The sequence below is a fragment of the Somniosus microcephalus genome, chromosome 2 (genome assembly GCF_052327205.1).
Source record: "Somniosus microcephalus isolate GS21.2 chromosome 2, FLI_Smic_1.0, whole genome shotgun sequence".
NCBI lineage: Eukaryota > Metazoa > Chordata > Chondrichthyes > Squaliformes > Somniosidae > Somniosus > Somniosus microcephalus.
This window is the reverse complement of record NC_140988.1, coordinates 299,492,195-299,515,724: the sequence shown is the minus strand read 5'-3', so window position 1 is coordinate 299,515,724 and position 23,530 is coordinate 299,492,195. Positions and strand designations below refer to the sequence as shown.

At 44.9% G+C, this 23,530-nt stretch overlaps 1 protein-coding gene across 2 annotated transcripts in view; it reads left to right on the top strand.

Moving 5' to 3' along the window:
- Positions 1-23,530, top strand: part of LOC147123478 (gamma-secretase subunit Aph-1b) — a 100,772-nt gene that overhangs the window by 20,974 nt on the left and 56,268 nt on the right. Inside the window, exons 2-3 of one of the 2 annotated variants that reach the window (XM_085973564.1) lie at positions 6,818-6,988; positions 17,066-17,139. In XM_085973564.1, coding sequence (XP_085829690.1) covers positions 6,818-6,988; positions 17,066-17,139 — 245 coding nt within the window. The remainder of the gene's footprint in view (positions 1-6,817; positions 6,989-17,065; positions 17,140-23,530) is intronic. The other variant, XM_085973554.1, reaches the window with a different exon arrangement.

The following is a 23,530-nucleotide window of genomic DNA, read 5'->3' as shown; positions in this document are numbered from 1 at the left end:
CAAGGCCCACTCTCACCTACTGCAACCTGTTCCCAACCATCAGGTTTACCCTCTGTGTTCTTGGGCCATCAGCCCAGATGTTGGCTTCAAGCTTGTTTTTAGTACTGTTTGCCTTCTGTTGTATTTCTGACTGTATGTTTGCCTACATTATTGGTACAAAGTGCACTTTAATAACCAACTTTGTGCTGTGGTTTGGGCTGATGGCCAGGAGCACAGTAGGGGGGGTGCCTAATGGCTGGGTGTGGGTTCATAGAAAACTATTCCTATTGTTCCAGTCTTCAGGGCTGTGATGCTAAATGCCAACTCTCCCTCCTAAACTTACCCCAAACTCCAACTGGGAGATAACCCTATGGATTTATATAGGGAGCTATGATTTAAATGCAAATGAACAGAGAGAAGATTGCAGCTGGCATGAAGGTGGAAAGTTTGGTAGACGCAAGCTTTGTAATATTGACCCTAATAATTTGGGTGGAATTTTGAAAGGAATCTTACACAAGATTGTTTACGGTACTTTCAGCGAGTCTTTGTTGCCACATGATAAATGTCATTTAAAACACAATTCTAATGGTTACGCATGGGAAGGAAGTGTAAACCACTACATTGGATTTCCCACCCTCTCTTATGTAATTAGTAGTATTTCACAGAGCAACATATTTAGTACGTCTAAATATCCAGAGATTTCTGACCAACCTTCTGAAACAGTCAGTAATAAGATAAAATAATGCCTTTACCCACATGGTGGGCAGATAGTAAGTAGCCCATTACCCTGTCCGTGTCATGAGCTGTTACTATTTAATGAAAAGTATTCAATTAGCTGAGATACAAAAAATGCAATTAATCATAATTCTTTAATTTTTAAAAGGAGTATATATACAACTGGCAAGAAATACTCAGTATTTAATTAAGCAAAATAGGTTTTTAATAATTTAAGACCTCCCATTGGGAGCCAACATTGTAAAGTAAGGTAATTAAACTTCTAGCTGAAAGTTGAAGTTTACTGTGAATGAAAAGAACTCATCTTTAAATCAGATTTACAAAATGCATATAATTTTGATAAAGAACATCCATTTTTACAACAAAATTTTTTAAAAAGCTGTTATATTGAAAGAATATGTACTACAGGATTCCACATATGGAGTGTTTGCATGTGTGACTGGCCTCATGGGACCCTGGGATATGTAGTTTTTCCCTAGTAGGGTTTATTTTGTATCTAAAGGTCACGTTCTTCCCTTACCCCATCCCACTGCCTATAGCTTTTCCCCCACACTTCTGCTTGCTTACTGCCTCTAGTAAGTTGTTTCTAACAGATTTCATTGTTTGCCTGCATCAGTTATTCCCAGGGTGACTTGTTGTGACAGTCTGCCCGTTGTTTATTTGTGTATGTAGGAATCTGTTGAGAGGGAAGATTTTGAAGCACCTAGGGTCAAGGCCTCTAGGCTGAGCAGCCTACAGGATTTACTTGCTGTATGTGATGGGGAATTAAAGGCATCTGACTGAGGCAGGAAGTCAGTGGTTTGGGGCATTGCTATTGATGGCATATTTCTTTTTTCTTTTGCTTCGTTTTCATTTTATATTGTGTAGTTGAAGCCCTTTTCACATCTTTGCCTGGAGCCCTAGCCTGCCTTAGTCCATGAAGTGACAGAAACTGAATCCACCATAATGAACAAACACAGAAACGTCAATCTTTCCAATTTCTGTAACTTCAGGATGCTAAGTGTTATGCTCGTTGAGGAGTTTAATGCTCTTTTTGATGCTAGAAGTTGCCCCCTGTGCTTCACAGAATAGTAGTATACTGCAAGATAAACGACTAAAGCTTTAGTAATTTATTGGAAAGTTGGAAGGTGATCAGACAGTTTAGACTCAACTACTTCACACACAGGGTACTGAATGTATGGAACAGACTGTCCCAGGAAACGATGAAGTCGGATAGCGTCGATGAATTTAGGAGGGACTTTGGCAAAGGGAGCGATTAAGAGATATGAGATACAATATGGTATTTATTTGAACTTTGGGACCAGCCAAGTATTTGCTGGTCCAGCACATTCCTGTGTTCTGGTGTAATCCTAACTAAAAATCATTGAACTTTCCAACTGCCACTAAATTTTATAATCCAATTGCAGCTCGTGATTTAGTGAATAGTTTTTTACTGGTTGAATATATTGGAAACATAGAAACATAGAAGATAGGAGCAGGAGTAGGCCATTCGGCCCCTCGAGCCTGCTCCGCCGTACAATGTGATCATGGCTGATCATCCAAATTCAGTACCCTGTCCCTGCTTTCTCCCCATATCCCTTGATCCCTTTAGCCTTACGAAATATATCCAACTCCTTCTTGAATATATTTAATGAATTGGCCTCTACTGCTTTCTGTGCTAGAAAATTCCACAGGTTCACCACTCTCTGGGTGAAGAAATTCCTCCTCATCTCTGTCCTAAATGGCTTACCCCTTATCCTTAGACTGTGACCCCTGGTTCTGGACTCCCCGCCATCAGGAACATCCTTCCAGCATCTAGTCTGTCCAGTCCTGTTAGAATTTTATAAGTTTCAATGAGATCCCCTCTCATTCTTCTAAACTCCAGCGAGTATAAGCCCAATCGACCCAATCTCTCCTCATACGTCATTCCTGCCATCCCAGGTATCAGCCTGGTGAATCTTCGCTGCACTCCTTCCACTCCTATATTGTAATTACCATATAAGTGCTGATTTTTTAAAAAGTATATATGTTTTCCATCATTCTTGACTGGATAAATTCTTTTCTGACTGGCCACAGAAATGAGACTGGCCACTAGCACTGTCTGCTTCCCGAGGTTCTTTCCTCATATTCACCTCCAGCTTTCACATGAAAGGAGTTTCTGGTAGTTGGCGTTGCACAGCCAACATTATGTTTTAATGTATTGTAGAGAGATTAACTTATCACTGGTACTTCAAATAAACAGGATTGAGTGCAAGCCAATATGGTGGGTATATTGGGGGAGAAATTGAGTTGGTTGCGCCACCCGTTAGCGCCTTAAGAGGGCGCTAAGTGGGTTGCAAGCCAACTGGCGCCCGGGCGTGGCACTGCCCACGCCTCCCGCTAAATTCCACGGGACGTTAGTGGTGGTGCTAACTGTTAGCGCTGCGCCGCTGCCGATGACTTCATCGGAGTGCGCAGCGCCCCGCTGACGCCCCGGCCGCGAAATTCGGCAGCGCCCCCTGATTTACCGCCGGACGCTATGTCCGACAGGGTCAGGGTGGCGTACCTGCGGCCGGGGAGGCGCAAATTAATGGCGAGGTGCCGGGCGGCCATTTTTGTTGTTGGTCGCCTGCCAGCACCTGCCTGCGCTCCTGTCCCCGGCCTCCTGAATGCCCCCCCCCCCCCGCGGAGTGCCGGCTGCGCTCCAAGAGCCCGGCACTTCTTCTCAGTGCCGGGCTCTTTTGCCTGCACTCCCGATCCTCGGGGGCCCAGCTGGGCCCCAGATCATGCTGCACGAGGCCCCTCCCCTTTAAGAAGGGGAGGAAGGCCTGCAATACCGCAGCGCAACGTGCCGCAGCGTGTGGCACTGTGGCACGTTGCGCCACGATATTCGCTCGCAGCGCCCCAAGAGGGATGAGGGGCGCCTCCAGTAGCACCGCGCTTCCCTTTGGGGCGCAACCACTCAATTTCCGGTGCGGGGGCGCGAATGTTTCCGGGGTGCTACTTTTAGCGCCCTGGCGAGGCTGTCGCCCCTAACAGGGCTATACTCAATTTCTCTCCCATTGTGTTTAATCGGAGTTTAGGATGGAATATAACACACTAGTTATACAGCAAAAACATACGACTGTGACAAGTAGCTAATTAATTCATTACCACACCCGGTGCACGAACAACTCTTATTCCTCTCTCTTCCTGAACTGCCCAAGAATGTTAGACCGAAGTCCGCATGGATCCACCCTCGGGAGCTCTCTGCTCCCCTGTCTGAGCTAAGGGCTCATTAGCTCTTCCATTTATTCTCTTTTTAGGGGTGGGTCTGGGGTAGAATATGGACAGGACCATTTAACCTATAGAGGGCCCCTTAAAACAAGGTGCCCAATGGCATGCCGAGTTCTTTGTCTAAACTTACAGATGAAGACCCTCCCTACATTTTGAAGGCCAATCCATCTGAATTCCTCTTATCTCGTCCGTCCTGTCCTCCCTGGTGCAGCCAGTGCGTGTACCAGGCACAGCTTTGGGCCATTTAATCAGAGGCCTAAGCTAGAGCTGTCTTACTCAACCAGCCACTATCCAAACTATCTCCCCTTAATCTAACGGACTATTCCATCCTGAGATGATACCTTGACTCCCATAAATTCCTTCTATTGTATGAGCTTTATACTAATTAACTTTTGCATATCTTCGCAAACAATTCTGTTAAACAAACTCCAATTCCTACCTTAGCATTATAATATGGTTATTAGTAATAAAGGAAGAAACATAGGTTGGGCTTTCATTGGCCAAGTTAAAGATACATTAAACAAAGTCAAAATGCAAACTTACAAACAACAGACAGCTAGCTTGGGAGGCAAGGTCATGCTGTGGGGCCCCTGTGTGGAATGTTATACATCATCTAATCTAATTAACTGAAGACACCTTTGTCTCAAGCTCTAATACGAGTTTCCAGGAGCCGAGACTTGAGCAGTTCCAGTAAAACACAACTTATACATTAACCCCTTACTTGTCTCGAGCTCTAATACAATCATTTAAACATAGTATTATTCGCGTCACAATTTCATTCGCATAACCATATATATTTTAGGTACCTCTAATTTCTAACTATCTTTTTAAAAAAAAAACTGTATATATAACATTTTTTTGAATCCTATTTTAGGTTCAAATTTAACAATAGTTATTTTTCGCACAGAAAATGATCAACATATGATAACTACTGGTAGGTGGAAAAAGCCTGAAATCATAAAAAAAAAATCAATGCTGGATTGGAGGGGAGGGGACTGTAGGTTGTTCTGGATGGATACGCTAAGTTGGGCTGAATGGGCTTTCTCATCCATGCCTATCTCGTGATTTGTGAATAGTGGTTTCTTTAATAACAGATCAAGCTTTTTAACAGCTTAATGTTTGAGATGTGTGGCAGTACTGCAGCTTAGTGTACTGCAGATTGATTATAATGTGGCATTTGTTTTCTAGTATCAAAATAGGAATGTAAATAAAGAAGCAAATTCAACACTTGATCTGGGGAACTTTTCCTCCTAAACTTAGTCCAAACTCCAACTGGGAGATGGAATGGTCAGCAGATGGCTAAATAGCTATAAATATGCATAAGCAAATAATGGCATGGTGGAGCTAAACAGTTATTCATGGCATTAGTTGGTACAGTAGCAGTGTAGTTATTTTGAATTAGTGGGAAATATTCTCAGAGAAGCTAGAAAATGCAGAAATCCAAATTGAGATCATCTTTTTCTAAAAGTTCAGCAGCAGCACCTGTAGTAATTTGGCTTTGCTTTCCTGACGGTATACAGTGTAGAAATGAAAGTGCTGTCTGCAACATCCAAAGTCACTGCCAACCTGATTTTACGTGCCATCATGCAGCTTTCTGTTGCTGCCTATACTGTAATCTTAAAGCACTTCCTAGAGCCTTGACTCTTTTACATAATAAAATAAGTGAAGGATATTTTTTTATAAAATAACAACAGAAAATGCTGGAAAAACTAAGCAGGCCAGGCAGCATCTGTGGAGAGAGAAACAGAGTTAACGTTTTAGGTCTGGGACCCTTCATCAGAACTGGAAAAAGCTGGAGATGTAACAGATATTAAGCAGCTGCAGAGACAGCCTCCACATTCAATGGATCATCCTCCGACATTTCCACCACCTCCAACGTGATCCCACCACCAAGCGCATCTTCCCCTCACCTCCCCTTTCAGTATTCCGAAGGGACCACTGCCTCCGCGACACCCTGGTCCACTCCTCAATCAGTCCTTCCCCTTCGCCCGGCACCTTCCCGTGCAAGCGCAGGAGATGCAACACATGCCCTTTTACCTCCTCCCTTCCCACTGCCAGGGCCCCAAACACCCCTTCCAGGTGAAACAGCGATTTACTTGCACTTCTTGCAATTTAGTATACTGTATTCGCTGCTCACGATGCGGTTTCCTCTACACTGGGGAGACCAAACGCAGATTGGGTGACTGCTTTGCGGAACACCTCCGTTCATTCCGTAAGGGTGATCCTGAGCTTCCGGTCGCCTGTCACTTTAATTCACCGCGTCACTCCCACTCTGATCTCTCTGTCCTCGGCCTATTACATTGTTCCAGTGCAGCTCAACGTAAGCTCGAGGAACAGCACCTCATCTTTCGATTAGGCACTTTACAGCCCTCTGGACTCAACATTGAGTTCAATAATTTCAAACTATAACCCCTGCCCCCATTTTTCATGCTGTATGATTTTTGCCATTCCCATTTGCAACATTTTATCTTTCCTGCCTCTTACAAAAGCACAGATTGTTCCTTCAATTCCTCTCCACCACCCTTGTCTCTGCACCTGCTTAATATCTGTTACATCTCCAGCTTTTTCCAGTTCTGATGAAGAGTCCCAGACCTGAAACGTTAACTCGGTTTCTCTCTCCACAGATGTTGCCTGGCCTGCTGAGTTTTTCCAGCGTTTTCTGTTGTTATTTCAGATTTCCAGCATCCGCAGTATTTTGCTATTGTAGAAGGATATTTTTTGTTTTTTAAGAAGAGCTCGATTGGTTCATTGAGTAGACACCACTACCTGGTGTGGAATACAGGCAAAATCACTGCATGCGAGCTAAAGTACTATTACTACATTTGTTAATTTATGCCAACTTAATAATTGAATGATATCTGTGTTACAGGGCATTTTTCTGGTTACTCTCCTTGCTGCTGTCTTCATTAGTGTGGTTTATTGCTGTAAAGGTTAGCAACGAGAAGGATGCAGAACTACAGAAATCCCTCATTATCTTTGGTGCGATGTTCTCCGTAGTACTGCAGGAAGTCTTTCGGTTTGCTTACTACAAACTATTAAGGTATGTATAATGTGGAAATTATCACATGTCACTTGCTGAACTCTGAGCTTTGAAAGGAAGTTTAAAAATTTTTAAGAGTTAGAGTAACATCACATGGTTAAAAGATTGGACGCGGTCTCTCCACAGCTGTCTCTGCCCCCAGTGTCTGCTCGTGCTCATTTGTGAGGTGTGAATCACCAGGTGAAAACGCAATGAATGTCTGGGTTTGACCCACTGAAGTGCGAGTATCTGCGCTGGTGCATGGCTGTATGTCCTGTGATGGTGCACCTAGAATTCGTTCCTCTGAGGAATCGTCCTTGTGGATGACCTGCGATACTTGCTGTATGCGTAAAGGCCCTGGAAGACTAAAGAAAGCGATATGATTTAGTCGTGGCAAAGTCATAATCTTGACAATCAACATATTCGGTCTTCTCATATTTCAGTCATTGATGAAATAAAGTCAGCATATGTGTGTCAGAGATATTTGTAGTTCTGTCACCAGCTATCTGCGAGCTCCCTGTCTCTCCATCTCCGACTGAGAGATGCAGATGTGCCACTTATCTCCAAAACATCCTCCTCTACATCATTGAGCTGGACTATTTGTGGTGCTCCACCTCCAGTCCTCTCCCTTGCATTTAGCACCCTCTTCTACAAGTGCTGAAAAACAGACATGTGAGTGAGGTTAGGTATTCACCCGATGGCTGCAGTGCATTCGGTGAGGGTGACTATGAGACACATGCATCACATTGCATAAGGATTAGAGTGAGTGTCAGCAGTGGATGAATAAATGGGAAGGTGATCAAGTGCATAGAAAGTGAAGGTTGGCTGCAGCAGAAAGTTAAGTGGGTGTGAGGAGTGATGTGATGGAGAATGCTTAGCAAGACAGGTGAAAGGGGCAGGGGGGGCGGTGTGGGGTGTGGTGGCGGTGGTGAGATTAAAGCACAGGATGTAGTTGAATCAGCAAATGTACTCACTTTTCCTGACCTGGTTCGGTCATTAAACTGCTTCCTACATTGCATCTATGACCTGGGCACAATACTCCTGCTCACCTCCTCAGCTACCTCCAACCACGCCTTCTTGGTGAGAGCAGCAGGTTTCTTCCTCCCATTGCTGGGGAACAGTATGTCCCCCCTCCTCCTGACTGCACCCAGCAGTAATTCCAGCAATGCATGATTAAATCTGGGTGCTGTTTTTGCTCTATGTCCACCATCCATCCTGAACACCACCAACTTCCATTTGTGCACTGTCCCTTTAAATAGAGCTGAGATTGCATCATGTGGGTGTGCACTGCGCCCGCTGTGCAGCTTGAGACGCGAAACCTGGAAGTCCAAATTAATTGGTACAATTCAGTAACGATCGCAAATTCGGACCCGCTCAGTTGTTTCAGGGTTTCTCCCACGCAGTTCCACCCCTCTCCCCCACCCATCGGAAGCCGCCTTCAAATTAATATCGGGGCCATTGTGTTTGTGTCGGTTCTTTCCTAGAGCAATCCAAAACTAATCCCACTACCCCACTTTCTCCATGCAGCCCAGTGTTTTCTGTTACTTCAAGTGTTTACTGTAGCAAGCATGCCATGCTCGCTCTGGGCAAAGAAATGTCTCCTAACCTCACTCCTCATCATCTTAAAGACAGTATTAAATTGATAATCCTTCATCACCTACTTCCCAACCAGATGAAATTGTTCATAATTTTAACAACCTCTATTAAATTTCCTCTTGGCATTCTCTGCTTCAGTGGCAATGGTCCCAATATTTTAAGTCTATTTCCATGACCATAGTTTTTCAACACTGGTATTATCGTAGTAAATCTACATTGTGCATTCTTTGTGGCTTTTATATCCTTTCTACAATGCAATGCCAACAACTGCACATAGTACTCTAACTGTCTATGGCCTAACCATTTCCTTGTACAAATTTATCATTACCTTTTTATTTTTGTACTCTATGCCTCGATTTATAAAACCCAAAATGCGCTTGGTTTTTTGTCTTGTTTCTTAGTGATCATTTATCATTGTAAATTACAATGTCAACATTTACCATGCAATTTTGCGCTCTCCACTGTCCTGATGTTGTTAACGAGCATTGACCACAAGTGGCCCTGTGGAGCAAGTCTCTGAAGTCTATCTCCCAACTCTGTTGCTATCTTCTATATTTAAAAAAGGTATATTCATCAGCTGGCTGTGTGTATTTATTTACTGGGTGGTATGCATGGTTTTATTTTGTATGGCAGTTTGTTTTCAGCATTAATAGCATGCCTTTTAATTAAATAGCAGTAAGGAATGATATAGTAGATGATTGCTATGGTAACAGACATTTGTGGATACTGAGTGTCAGCCTGAGGGTGCTTGATTGTTATGTTGTCATCCATCTAGTGAGAATCTTTTTATGTAGTATTGGTGTTGCAAAAACAGAAGTTATATGCTGTTGGTTGCCATGGTTAATTGTTGACACTTGATGAAGTTGCAATCATGCACATCGCAGTTTTTCATCAAACTGCCAGTAAAGTGCAGGAATATTATTCTAGTCAGGTTATTATTAATCTTTGTTATTAGGTTGCCTTATGTATACAGTCAAGCCTCACTATAACAAACCCTCTTGGGACCGACGGAAACAATCGTTATATGAGGGTGTTGCTGCATTAGAAAAATGAAGAAATGACCAATTTGAATTGGACATCATTTTATTCTGTTAACTATACAGCAGAGATTGCTTCTAATTATTTATGCTTTTCTCAATGCACACTGTTTCTATCTTGTTCACCAGTCTAAAAAGATTCTCAGTTTCAGGTAATAATTGGCAAATTTTTCGGTCTTTGCGCGTAATACATCACCGACGCTGAAATGTTGCTCTCTGGCTGTTTAAAACCAGCACTGTAACATTCTCCTTAACCGATACTGCCACACCACCTCCTATCTTTCCTCAACACCTTATAACCAGGAATATTTAATACCCAATCCTGCCCTTTTTTGAGCCAGGTTTCCGTTATTGCCTTGCCATCATGTTCCCATGTGGCTATTTGCGCCTGCAGCTCACCAACCTTGTTTACTGCGCTTCGTGCGTTCACATACATACACTGTAAACCTATCTTAGACCATCCTGTGCTCTCTCTTAGTCTGACCATACCTAATAGTTATTACTTTAATGCTATCTGTCTCTCTGTCCACCTCCTGCAAAATTTTGAGTTGTGGATATGAAACCTGAATACTGTGTTTGAGAAGTGATGTATCGTGGTCTGTCACTCCCTCCACAAAGATCTACCCTCAACCAACGTTCATTTTAAGCCACACGGCCGCGCAGCCAGTTGAAGGGGTCGCGCGGCCTAAAAAAATTAGGGGGAACGTTGCCCTCCACTATCTACTGCAACTACCCCTTTCCCATCTCTCACTGCCATTTTCTCTCTAAGGGTCCGCAATCATGTTGTCACCTTCTGCTCCAGGCCAATTTTTCTCAAAACATCCTTGATGTAATAAAACTCACTACGCACTTGGTTTGAGTATAAAGTAAGGCTTTAATCAACGTTTTTCACAACATGGAGGTCTAGTTGTACTTCACTAGTTCCTGTCTTACAAAATGTCCCTGGGCAAGCTGGGCCCATGCCCGAGTATTTATATTCCTTGGACGGCGCCACCAGCTGGCCGTCCAGTGTTATTTCATGAGTAGTTTCTTAATGATGATGAGATTTATAACATTCTTCCTGCCTAAAAGATTTGGAAGTCCGACGACTTCCTCCTAACGGATTAGGCGGACCACGAATAGCTGCAGTCTTTTAGATCTTTGTTTATGGCTGGAAGGCACGTCTCCCCGGACTGTGTCTTGGTCCCTGGGCCGCTTGATCCGTACCGGTGGATCGACACGGCCCGTGTTGCCCTGATCGACCCGAGGGAGGCTGGGGAGATCGTGACTCCGGGTGCAGGTCCCCACAGGCGCAGAACTGGCTTCATCCTGATTGACAGCCGGGGATTGACCGGCGTTCTGGCCTCGGGTGGCCATCCCAGGGGAAGCGCTTGGCTACCCGAGTGGATCCGGTGGGGCAGCCGGCTGATCTCTCAATGTCCCAGGTAGGGCGTCATCTTCAAGGGAGCGCAGAGTGTCGGCATCATCACCGTGGGTCCCTCTATCAGTTGGGACCGGCTGGACAGGGAGCCAGGTCCCGGAGCAAAACGGTGAACTCCCGGCCATCAGGGTACCGCACGTGCACGTACGTGGGATTAACGTCCGTGAGTTCTACCTCGTCGACGAGGGGATCGTTTTTAGAAGATCTGAGGAATCTTCGGATCAACACGGGGCCGGGAGCTGCCAACCATGACGGTAGGGACGTCCCATGAGTGGAGTGATGCTCGAACCTGAAGAATCGCTCGTGAGGCGTGACATTGGTGGACGTAGAAAGAAGAGACCTGATGGAATGCAACATGTCAGGGAGCATAGTTTCTCACTGCTGGTCTGGTAGGTTGCGTGACCTTAGTGCAAGACGAACAGTGTTCCAAATGATAGCGTTGTATCTCTCAACCTGTCTGTTTCCAATGGGATGGTACGGTGTCGTTTTACATGTGGCGATTCCCCGTTGGGAAAGATAACTTTTGAGTTCGCTTGACATGTAGGAGGGACCCCGATCAGAGTGGATGAAATTGGCCGTACCGCAAAGGGAAAAGACTTGATCAAGGCATTTGATCACTGTGGAAGTAAGCATATTGGGACAGGGGAAAGCGTGAATATTCGTCCACCATAGTAAGTAAGTAGGAGTTTCACGTTGAGGAAGGCAGTGGCCCTTTAAAGTCAATGCTGAGTCGCTGCATAGCGTGTATGAGCGAACCATCCGATAGATGGAAGAATTGCGATTTTAATTACGCACAAATTCTACAGGAGGAGCATGTTCTTTTCACATCTTCCGTAGAAAATGGGAGATTTTTAGATCGCGCAAAGTGCAACATACGGGTCATGCCAGGATGGCATAAGTCAGTATGAAGATCCGCAAGAGTCGAAGTTGACATAGAAGAGCAGAATGCCCGCGTGAGGGTATCCGGGGCCACATTCTCTTTGCCGGGTCGATAATGTATGGTGTATCCAAAGGCGGCCAATTCCATCCTCCAGAGTTGTATTTTGTTATTCTTGATCTTAGTGCGTTTCTGGTTATCCAGCATAAAGGCCACGGAGCGCAGATAGGGTATAAGTGTGAAATGGCGACGAGCGAAAAAATGACTCCATTTATGTACCGCTTCGATGATGGCCGTAGCCTCCTTCTCGACAGGGGGATAATGGAGCTCGCTACCCTGCAAAGTTCTGGACATAAATGCAACGGGTCGACCACCTTGATTCAAGGTAGCAGAGATCACCACATCCGATGCATCGCACTCGACCACGAAAGGAAGATTTTCATCACTGGAACGAAATGTGGCTTTTTCCAGTTGTCGCTTGAGGAGGTTGAAAGCTGAAATAGCCGTTGCCTCCAATGGAAATGACTTTGTGAAGCAGGGGCTGGATCTTGTCGGAGAAGTGGGGTATCCATTTCGCATAATAAGCGAACATGCCGAGTGCCCGATGAAGAGAGCTGAGATTCGTAGGGGGAGGGAGCTCCTGAAGTGGACGAAGTCACTCCGGATCCGGTTTGATGACACCGTTGCCCACCCAGTAGCCAAGGATGTTGACTGATGGTACTGATTTCACAGATTTGGACTCATTTAAGGTTAAGTTACGACGACGGAGAACGTCAAAAAATTTCTGGAGATTGGCATCATGCTCCTTCTGGTCATGACCAGCAATGGTGATATTATCCAGATATGGAAAAGTGTCCGTTAAGTTCTCCTGTTTGACTAGGCTATCTATTGCCCGTTGAAAGACAGCCACCCCATTGGTGACCCCAAATGGAAGTCGACAAAACTGGTAAAGCCGACCATTGGCCTCAAAGGCCGTATACTTTTTGTCAGATTCCTTTAATGGTACTTGATGATATGCGCTCTTTAAATCAAAAGTTGAAAATACCTTGTTGGCAAGGTTATTGACCATGTCATTGATGCGTGGCAGTGGGTAGGCATCCAGGTCGGTATACTGGTTAATAGTTTGCGAGTAATCGATGCAAAGACGTTTCTTGTGTTGCTTCAGAGGATTTTTAACAACGACGACTTGAGCCCGCCAGGAAGATGAACATGGCTCAATGATACCGTCAGCTGGAAGGCGAGAGATTTCTGCCTCGATAAAGGATTGATCATCTTGGCTGAAACGTCGTGATTTAGTGACTGTGTGCTTACATCGGGGGGAAAGATTGGCAAACAAGGAGGGCTCGTTGAGCGAAGCCGCCGAAAGCACACAAAATGGTACTTTGGAAATAATAAGCTCCGGCTTTGACCCTCTAAACTCGAAAGTGAGTCTTTTGTGTTGTTTCTGGAAATCCTGTCCCAGGAGCACATCACTGCATAGGTTTTTGAGCACCCTGAGCCGGGTGGAGAAATAAGTGCAGCCATTGAGAATAAGGTCGACAAGACAAAAGCCGGAAGAATTGGTGGTCAGTGTCGTCAGAGCCATTGCAATTTCCCTGTCTGAGGGGTAAATACGCAGTTTTAACTTACTGACAGCCCGCTCACTAATGAAGCTGTCAGAGCTGCATGAGTCGATTAGTGCACTCAAAATGTGTCCATATACCGAAACCTTCGTGGCTGCATGGGACAGACTTTGGGGAAAAACAGCTGTGATGGGAGGAGGGGCAGTTTTACCCTTGACCGCTGTAACCTTAGTAGTGGCTCTTGGGGGTGGAGCAGTTTCATAGATAGCAGCTGTAACCTTAGTAGTGGCTCTTGGGGGAGGAGCAGTTTCATAGATAGCAGCTGCAAAACTAACAGGAGCTCTCGACCGGTATACATTAGAAAAGTGGCCCTTCTTACTAACAGAGGCTCTTGACTGGCATACCTTAGAAAAGTGACCTTGCTGCAATGATTGCAGGTTGCATTACGAGCAGGACAAAATTTCCTATAATGGAACGCACCTCCACAGAAGAAACACTTCCTTCCAGATTGCCAAGATGCCGCTAGGGCAGGGTCATCATCAGTGAAGGCTTCTAGGGTAGGGTTGTCATCCGTTAGGTCTCAGGCGGAAGCCCTCACTGATGATGACTCTAACCTATCGAAGGAGTCATTAAAAGTGATAGCAGCAGCCCGTGCACGAGGTAAAAGATAGGTATCTACATTCCTCTTTGCTAAGTCCAGGGAACATGCCTGGTCATAGGCAGCCTGTAACTCGAGGGTTTTATTCTCCAACAGACGCTGGGGTATGAAGGGAGACGCAATCCCATTAATAAAGGAATCACGATTTAACTCCTCCTGGTACTGCTCAGCTGTGACAGCTTTAAGATTACATTCCTTGCTGAGCCTGCGAAGTTTTTGAAGGAATTCGTCAAGTGATTCCCCGGGTTGTTGTCGAGTTGTGGCCAGTAGATGCTGAGCAAAAATTTCGTTTGTGGCCTTAACATATAGTCGCTGTAATATTAGGATAGCGGAGTCATAGTTTACACAGTCTTCGATATAGTCAAACACATGAGGAGATACATAATTGGCAAGTATCTCTAATTTATCAGGAACATTCTCACCACACACCCTGAGGAAGTTGCTGAAGGTACGATATCAGTGTTTCCATACCTTAGCAGTTGTAGGTGAATTCGGGTCCAGGTCAAGATGGGCGGGTCTGAGTAGTTTGTCCATGATGGATTGATTACTATGCTGGAGTTCCCTTCTGCAGTTGAAGTGCTGGCTGTTCCCGAAATCACTCGGAGCGTGGAGTCGATATCAAGTTGATTAAATTGACATAATAAAACTCACTACGCACTTGGTTTGAGTATAAAGCAAGGCTTTAATCAACTTGTTTCAGAACATGGAGGTCTAGTTGTACTTCACTAGTTCCTGTCTTACAACATGTCCCTGGGCAAACTGGGCCCATGCCCGAGTATTTATACTCTTTGGACGGCGCCACCAGCTGGCCGTTCCGTGTTATTTCATGAGTAGTTTCTTTATGATGATGAGATTTATAACAATCCTGTTGAATCCCTTCTACCCTACTAACATCACCAGGCTGCCCTCATCAAAACCACAAATGATATCCTCTGTGTTTGTGGTATCTTATGCCTCCTGCCCTCCTTACCTTCTCCGCAGTGTTTGATACCGTTTACCACAGCGTCTTCTCAGCTGTTGTCCATTTCCATGTGACTGCCCTCGTCTGGTTCCATTGCTACTTGTCCGAATGCAGCCAGCGTTTTTCCAGCAAAGGCTTCTCTTCCTGTCCCGCAAAGCCACTTTCAGAGCCTCCAACAATATATCGTTGGCCCTCTTGTTTCACCATGTGCCGGCCTTCGATGACATCGTGCGCAGGCATGGGGTCAGCTATCGTGTATGCTGATGACACTCTTTCCACCACTTTCCTGAACTCTGTAGCCCTCGAGGCTGCCTGTTTAGCATCAGGTTATGAATGTCAAAGTTTCCTTGAACAAAATATCAAGGAGACTGAAGCCACCATAAAATCCGCTCCCATGGTACTTGCTCAGGCTGAAGCAGACTGTGTGAAATCTTGCCATTCTGTTTAACCCTGAGCTATGCTCCACATCCTATCTATATCACCAAGATTGCTTACTTCCACTTCTGAAATTTTACCTGCATCTACCCCAACCTCAATCCCATTGCTGCTGAAAAACCTTATCCAGGACTTTGTTACCTCTAGCCTTCAATTCTCCAATGTCCTCCAGCCAACCTCTCGTTCGCCAACCTCCATAAACTCAAAATAACAACAGAAAATGCTGGAAAAACTCAGCAGGCCAGGCAACATCCGTGGAGAGAAATTAGAGTGACGTTTCGGGCCTAACCCTTTTTCACATTTCCAGCATCTGCAGTATTTTGCTATCTCCATAAACTCAAGTTTGTCTAAAATCCAGCTGCCTGTTTGCTGTCCGAAACAAAGTCGTTGCCCATCATCCCCATCCTCGCAGACCTTCAGTGGCTCCCTTTCCTCCAGTGTGTTGAATTTAAAATCCCTAAACTCATTTTCAGATCATTCCACAGCCTCACCCCACCCTATTTCTGCAAACTCCTCCAGTCTTGTATCCTAACCCCCTCTGCACACTTCCAATTCTGGTGTTTTGTGCATCCCGCCCTCCTTCCGTCTCACCATTTGTGGCAGGGCTGCCTTGGTTTTAATCTCTCTATTTCCCTTCCTAAACTTCTCCGTCGTTCCACCTAGACTAAAGGAATGCCATGCAAGAAATAAAAACTTTGAAGTTCTATAGACCTGGAATTTCATACATATCTACAAAATCTTAAGAGATGTGATCCATCGTTAGTGACACACAGCTACATAACCTTGAGATTGTTTCAATGTTGCATTTGTAAAGCAACATTGCTCACTACATAGTGTAGACAGCAGTAAAACGCTACATATTCTGTCACATGATGCTGTATACCTGAAGATCATGCAACAAAATCAGCGTTCATCCTTCAGGACCGCACCACTACCACTGCATATTCAGCCATGACTCCTACTTTTGATTGCTGTCCAATGGCTAATGCTGCAAACCTGCATATACAGATGTTAGGTATGGCAGCTATTGTGCTCCCTGTGGTCAAGTAACCTGCTGGCACTTTCTGTCCCGGCTCATGCATGGAAACTGCCTACTTGAGTGAGGTAATTGACCACCACTAAAGCCCTTGGGACTGTACCCCAGCACATCACCACTTTCAGGAGAAGAGGATTAAGGGAAAATTGTTATCATTGCAAAAAATAGTATTAAATGTTTGATTATGGCAAAGACTTGATTGTAATTACTTTGCAAATCAGTTATATATTTTATTTCACGTGTAAATTTTTTGATCTTGCTTCGGTCATCTGCTTTATAAGTTACTTTATTATCTCTCTAGAAATATTGTATTAGGCAGCAAAATATAAGAAAATTAATTCAAATTTTAAGTTACTTGAATTTTGTCTGCTCCATACAGCATTTGACCTAAGAAAGCTGAGCACTGTTAATGAAAATAGAATGAAATGTTATATTTGTTAGTCATCCTCCCCTAATGAGCATAAACTTTTTTAAAGACGTGGACTACTAATATAAGTAATATTTTTATCCCTTTAGAAAGGCGAATGAAGGCTTAGCAGCACTAAGTGAAGATGGAATGTCACCCCTATCAGTCCAGCAAATGGCCTATGGTGAGACATAATTTTATTGGAAAAATTCATAGTGTTACATGCTATTTTGAATATTGTAGATATATTTTCCCACGGTCTTTGCAGCTAGGTATAAATGTGGAGCTGGATCTTGTAGCCAAACGTAAGCCAGATGGCAATCAAAGTTTAAAATTTTAGTTCTTCAATAAACATATGAGGAGGTGCACCTGTGTTCCAGTAGAAGAGCAATGGTCCTTCAGAGGCTCTCCGTTAAGTCACAGCCTCAGATGGCAATGCTGTGCAATGGAACTATAACACCTAGAAGTGGAGATGCAGATTAAGAAAAATTGAAACATACAACAGGAGTAGGTGATTCAGCCCCTCGAGCCCGTTCCACCATTAAATTAGATCTGGAGGGGGGGTCGAGGCAGCGGTCTGGAGGGGGGGTCGAGGCAGCGGTCTGGAGGGGGGGTCGAGGCAGCGGTCTGGAGGGGGGGTCGAGGCAGCGGTCTGGAGGGGGGGTCGAGGCAGCGGTCTGGAGGGGGGGTCGAGGCAGCGGTCTGGAGGGGGGGTCGAGGCAGCGGTCTGGAGGGGGGGTCGAGGCAGCGGTCTGGAGGGGGGGGTCGAGGCAGCGGTCTGGAGGGGGGGGGTCGAGGCAGCGGTCTGGAGGGGGGGGTCGAGGCAGCGGTCTGGAGGGGGGGTCGAGGCAGCGGTCTGGAGGGGGGGGTCGAGGCAGCGGTCTGGAGGGGGGGGTCGAGGCAGCGGTCTGGAGGGGGGGTCGAGGCAGCGGTCTGGAGGGGGGGGTCGAGGCAGCGGTCTGGAGGGGGGGTCGAGGCAGCGGTCTGGAGGGGGGGGTCGAGGCAGCGGTCTGGAGGGGGGGGTCGAGGCAGCGGTCTGGAGGGGGGGGTCGAGGCAGCGGTCTGGAGGGGGGGGTCGAGGCAGCGGTCTGGAGGCGGGGGTCGAGGCAGCGGTCTGGAGGCGGGGGTCGAGGCAGCGGTCTGGAGGGGGGGGTCGAGGCAGCGGTCTGGAGGGGGGGGTCGAGGCAGCGGTTGGGAGGTTGGTGACCAGTGGCCGGCAGCGGATTGTGGTTTTAATGTTGAGCTGGGCCGTACACTCCTGCATCTCCCGGTTCCACATTCAGGTAAGTGTTTTTTTAAAAACTTACCTTTTTGGTGTCTTGGATATGCAGGATTGAACCCCATGGTTATGACAACCATCAAGGATTGCAAATAGAAATATAGATCATAAGTAATGGCCCAGAAATTCCGGTCGGAGGCTTCCCGCAGGCGTAAGCCCCCGAACTGCACAAACGAGCTGCGCCGACCGTAATGCTCTGGGCCGGCATAGAATTCCGTTGATGTGCCTCCTCAAACTGCCGGTGTGCAGGGCTCGCGTATCCCAGGGGCGCAGCTAGTTCGCAGCATCCCTGAGATCACGTGGGCCATGGGGAGCCATTCGGAGCAGGGAATCTACATTCATAGATTTGACAGGAAGACCTGTCAAATCTATGAATAGAGATCACCCTCACAACATAAGTAAAAGTTCAAATAAATTTTTTAAAAATCACATTTTTAAAATGACTATATAAATTACATAAATTAACTATTTTAAACAATTTAAATTTTTGAAAGAAAAATTAAAGTTTTTAACGGGGCTACAAATAAACTTACCTTTAAAGTATTTTAAAATGATAAATAAGTGTTAATTTTTTTTTTCTTTTATTGATATCACCTCTTACCTTGTTAAAAGCAGGCCTTGCGCCTGCTTTTCCAGGCGCAGCTGCTACCGACTTACCCGGACTGCATCAACCTCGAAAAAAACGGAAGTTCCAGGCGTGCGCGCTGCCTCTCCGGCGCAGGCGTTTGACCTGCGAACCCCTTTCTTCAGAGAACGGAAGTTCCGGTTTCCAGCACAGTGCACGCGTGAAACTGGCACTCCCGTTGGCCCTACGGGTGAGTACACAGCCCGTACACACCCGTAGGGAACGGGATTTATGGGCCATTGTAGCTTAAAGGCTATTGTATCAATTTGCGCTTCTTTTTATTACTTCTTTGAGTAGATAGCTTATTCTTTCCCACACTTTTCAAATTCATATCAGTTGAACGCTGCTTATAGTCTCTCCAAGCAATAAATTACAAATGTGTGCCAACACTAGACTTCAAAGCACCCACCTGCCATTTTGAAATACAAGCCTATACTTTCAAAGATATAGATTTAAAAAAAGGAACTGTTAATTTACAAAAAACACAGCTCATAATTTGCTGTCAAATTAACAGTGAGGCTAATAGCGCTCAACCTTATATATGTGCAACTTCAGGGTAGGGCAGGTATGAGGTTTAATGTGGAAATCCAAAAGTTGCTGTCAGCGATGAGCCGTTAGCTTTGCGAAAATGGTGAGGCTGCCTGCCTCACCATTGAAATGCATTGAACGGTGTTAAGTTGCTGTACTTGCACGGTAGATAGGAACCAACCTCGCTACAGAAAGTTAAATCTTGTCCATTTCAGTCTAAGTACCCTTTTAACGACGTGGTAAGTGTTAATTACTGCCAGTCAACCTCTCTAGCATTGAAAATTAACTATTAAAAGTGTGGAGTCTTCAGGTTTTAATTGTCGGAGATTTTAAAAATTAAAAATTTTAAATGATTAAATTTACTTTTTCCTTTCTGTCTTTTTTTCTTCTCTCTCTTAATCCAGTCTTTCTTTCCCTCTCTTTCTCCTTCTGTACCTGATTTGACATTGCATTCACCCACTCTTAACTTACACTTTCTTCTCTATCCTTGTGCTGTTTATTTCACAATCCTTGAATCTGATTGGTTAAGGAGATGCACAGTTGCTTGCCCTGTTCACTTAAATCCTAGATGCTCGGTTTCCCTCGCTGCAACGTTATCAGCTAGCACTTTCAGCAACTTGCCAATCAAGAATGTTAAAAACCTAAACATGCAAGGGCAAGTCTAACTAGCAGCAGAAGCTGTTGGATGCCCTGCCATAGCATGTTATGGACCATTGTTTTTGCCCTGTCACGCTCAAAGTAGTGCTCCATCTTGTGGTTAAATGAGCAAATTAATGCAAATAGTTTGAAGTATAAAGCAGCCAGGTGAACAAACCCGTGACTGTGGTAAGGAGTGGCGCAGCCATGAACTCTGGGTTTATAGCTGTGAAGGTTAGCAGGCCACAACATTTCCTCACTTTTGGTTTTTACAAGGGGTTTAAAATAAATGCATCTTCTCTTTTAATTTAATTTTCGTTCTTTTCACTTTCACAAAAATGGGAAATATTCCAGAATAACAAAACAAGGTTTCTAGGTGCTCTTTATTTCAGGGCTTTACGAAACCTGCATGTTTAAGATGCCAATAACCTCAAAGGGAAAATTATGCTGTAAAAGTCAGAATTTTGCCTATCTTTGTTCCAAGCCAGTGAGATGTATTTTGAGTAGATTTCTTTCCCATAGCAGTGGTAATGATGAAGATAATGGCACTGGAGTAAGAAATGAGTCGGGGAGGATCTATCATCAGAGATATCCGAGAAAGATAACTTAGCACGTTTGGACAGCACTGACTAGAGATGGGTATTTTAGAAAATTACACTCTAAGAATGGGAAAGATGGGCTTTTTGAAGATGGCTTGGACGAATAAGAAGCCTGGGGTATAGTTTGAAACCTGTAACAGCTTGGAGCTGCTTGTGTTTTATGCGTCTTATTTGGTCATTGTTGCAACTGTTTCTTCCCACTGTATTTCCTGAACAAATAGCCAAGGCAGGGTTCAGAATTGAGGTCATAGAATCATAGGAACTTATAGCACAGAAGGGGGCCATTCGGCCTGTCGTGCCCGTGCTGGCTGTTTCAAAGAGCAGTCGGCTCAGTCCCATACCCCCGCTTTTTGTTCATAACCCAAGATCCTATATAACAAAGGTGGAGAAGAACATAGGAATTGCTAGACCAAAAAAAAGGTCCATTTAGTTCACCTTCTACCATCCCAGTAGTCACATGATACAATGGAGTTTTTTTGACTAATCATGGCAATCAATCTCTACCAATTGGACCACAACTGACCCAGATATGGGTTGACGAAACCTCCTGTGGTGGAGAGCTTTGGGAACCATGGGGGTAATTTTAACCCCCAAATTCAGATGGATTTGGATCAAGTGGGAAGTTAAAATTTAAAAAATTTCTAATCTGAACCAAATCTGTGTCGAACCGGCTTATTTCCGTTTTCAATAGAGGCAGGACGAGGGTCAGTCGACCAATCTGCCCAAAGAAGGACACAAATAACTTCCCAGAGATGTTGGGGAACATAGGGTCTAATGAGAGGGAGGAATTGAATGAAATCAGTATTTGTAGGGAAATGGTGTTAGGGAAATTGACGGGATTGAAGGCCGATAAATCCCCAGGGCCTGATAATCTACATCCTAGGGTACTTAAGGAAGTGGCCCTAGAAATAGTAGATGCATTGCTGGTCATCTTCCAAAATTCTATAGACTCTGGAACAGTTCCCATGGATTGGAGGATAGCTAATGTAACCCCACTATTTAAAAAAGGCGGTAGAGAGAAAACGGGGAATTATAGACCAGTAAGCCTGACATCGGTAGTGGGGAAAATGCTAGAGTCCAAGCACTTGGAAAACAGTGACAGGATCGGACAAAGTCAACATGGATTTACGAAAGGTAAATCATGCTTGACTAATCTACTGGAATTTTCTGAGGATGCAACTGGTAGAATAGATAAGGGAGAACCAGTGGATGTGGTGTATTTGGACTTTCAGAAGGCTTTCGATAAGGTCCCGCATAAGAGATTAGTGTGCAAAGTTAAAGCACATGGGATTGGGGGTAAGGTACTGTCTTGGATAGAGAACTGGTTGGCAGACAGGAAGCAAAGAGTTGGAATAAACGGGTCTTTTTCTGAGTGGCAGGCAGTGACTAGTGGGGTACCGCCGGGATCGGTGCTAGGACCCCAGCTGTTCATAATATATATTAATGATCTAGACGAGGGAACTAGATGTAATAGCTCCAAGTTTGCAGATGACACAAAGCTGGGTGGGCGTATATGCTGTGAGGAGGATGCAGAGAAACTCCAGTATGATTTGGACAGGTTGGGTGATTGGGCAGATGCATGGCAAATGCAGTATAATGTGGATAAATGCGAGGTTATCCACTTTAGTGGCAAAAACAGGAAGACAGATTATTACCTGAATGGCAATAGATTGGGAAAAGGGGAAGTGCAACGAGACCTGGGTGTCCTTGTGCACCAGTCGCTGAAGGTAAGCATGCAGGTGCAGCAGACGATTAAGAAGGCACATGGCATGTTGGCCTTCATAGCGAGAGGATTCGAGTACTGGAGCAAGGATGTCTTGCTGCAGTTGTACAGGGCCTTGGCAAGACCACACCTTGAGTATTGTGTGCAGTTTTGGTCACCTTATCTGAGGAAGGATGTTCTTGCCATGGAGAGAGTGCAGCGAATATTCACCAGACTGATACCTGGGATGGCAGGAATGACGCATGAGGAGAGATTGGGTCGATTAGGCTTATATTCGCTAGAGTTTAGAAGAATGAGAGGGGATCTCATTGGCCCAGAAATTTGGGTCGGAGGCTTCCCGCGGGTGCAAGCCTCCGACCTGCACTTACCTAGCGCGCTGGCCGTTGTGCTGTGGGCCCGCGTGGGATTCCGATCCTGGGCCTGCTCCAACTGCCTGCGCACAGTGCTTGTGTATCCCAGGGGCGCAGTTAGTTCGAAGCGTCCCCTGGGATCACGTAGGCCATGGAGAGCCAATGGTAGCAGGGAATGCCCTTTCATAAATTTGACAGGAAGAGCTGTCAAATCTATGAATACAATTCAGCCCCAAAACATAACTAAAACTTCAAATACATTAAAAAAAAATCACATTTTTAAAATAACTATAAATTACATAAAATAACTATGTTAAACAATAATTTAAATTTTTGAAAAAATTAATTACAGTTTCTAACGGGGCTAAAAATAAACTTACCTTTCTTTAAAGTATTTAAAAATAATAAACCTGTGGAAAAATGTTTTAATTTTACTTAATTCACCACTTACCTTGTTAAAAGCCGGCCTTGCGACTGCTTTTTAGACATGGTGTGGAGATGACGGTGTTGGACTGGGGTGGACAAATATAAGAAATCACAACACCAGGTTATAGTCCAACAGCTTTAATTGAAATCACAAGCTTTCGGAGCACTGCTCCTTCGTCAGGTGAAGTGGAGAGATGCATAAAAACACAGCTTATATAGTCAGGAGAATAATGTCAGATGTTTACAGGTAATCTTTCTAACTGCCATTTATCACACCTCTCTGCCGAGGTGTGATAAATGGCAGTTAGAAAGATTACCTGTAAACATCTGACATTATTCTCCTGACTATATAAGCTGTGTTTTTATGCATCTCTCCACTTTACCTGACGAAGGAGCAGCGCTCCGAAAG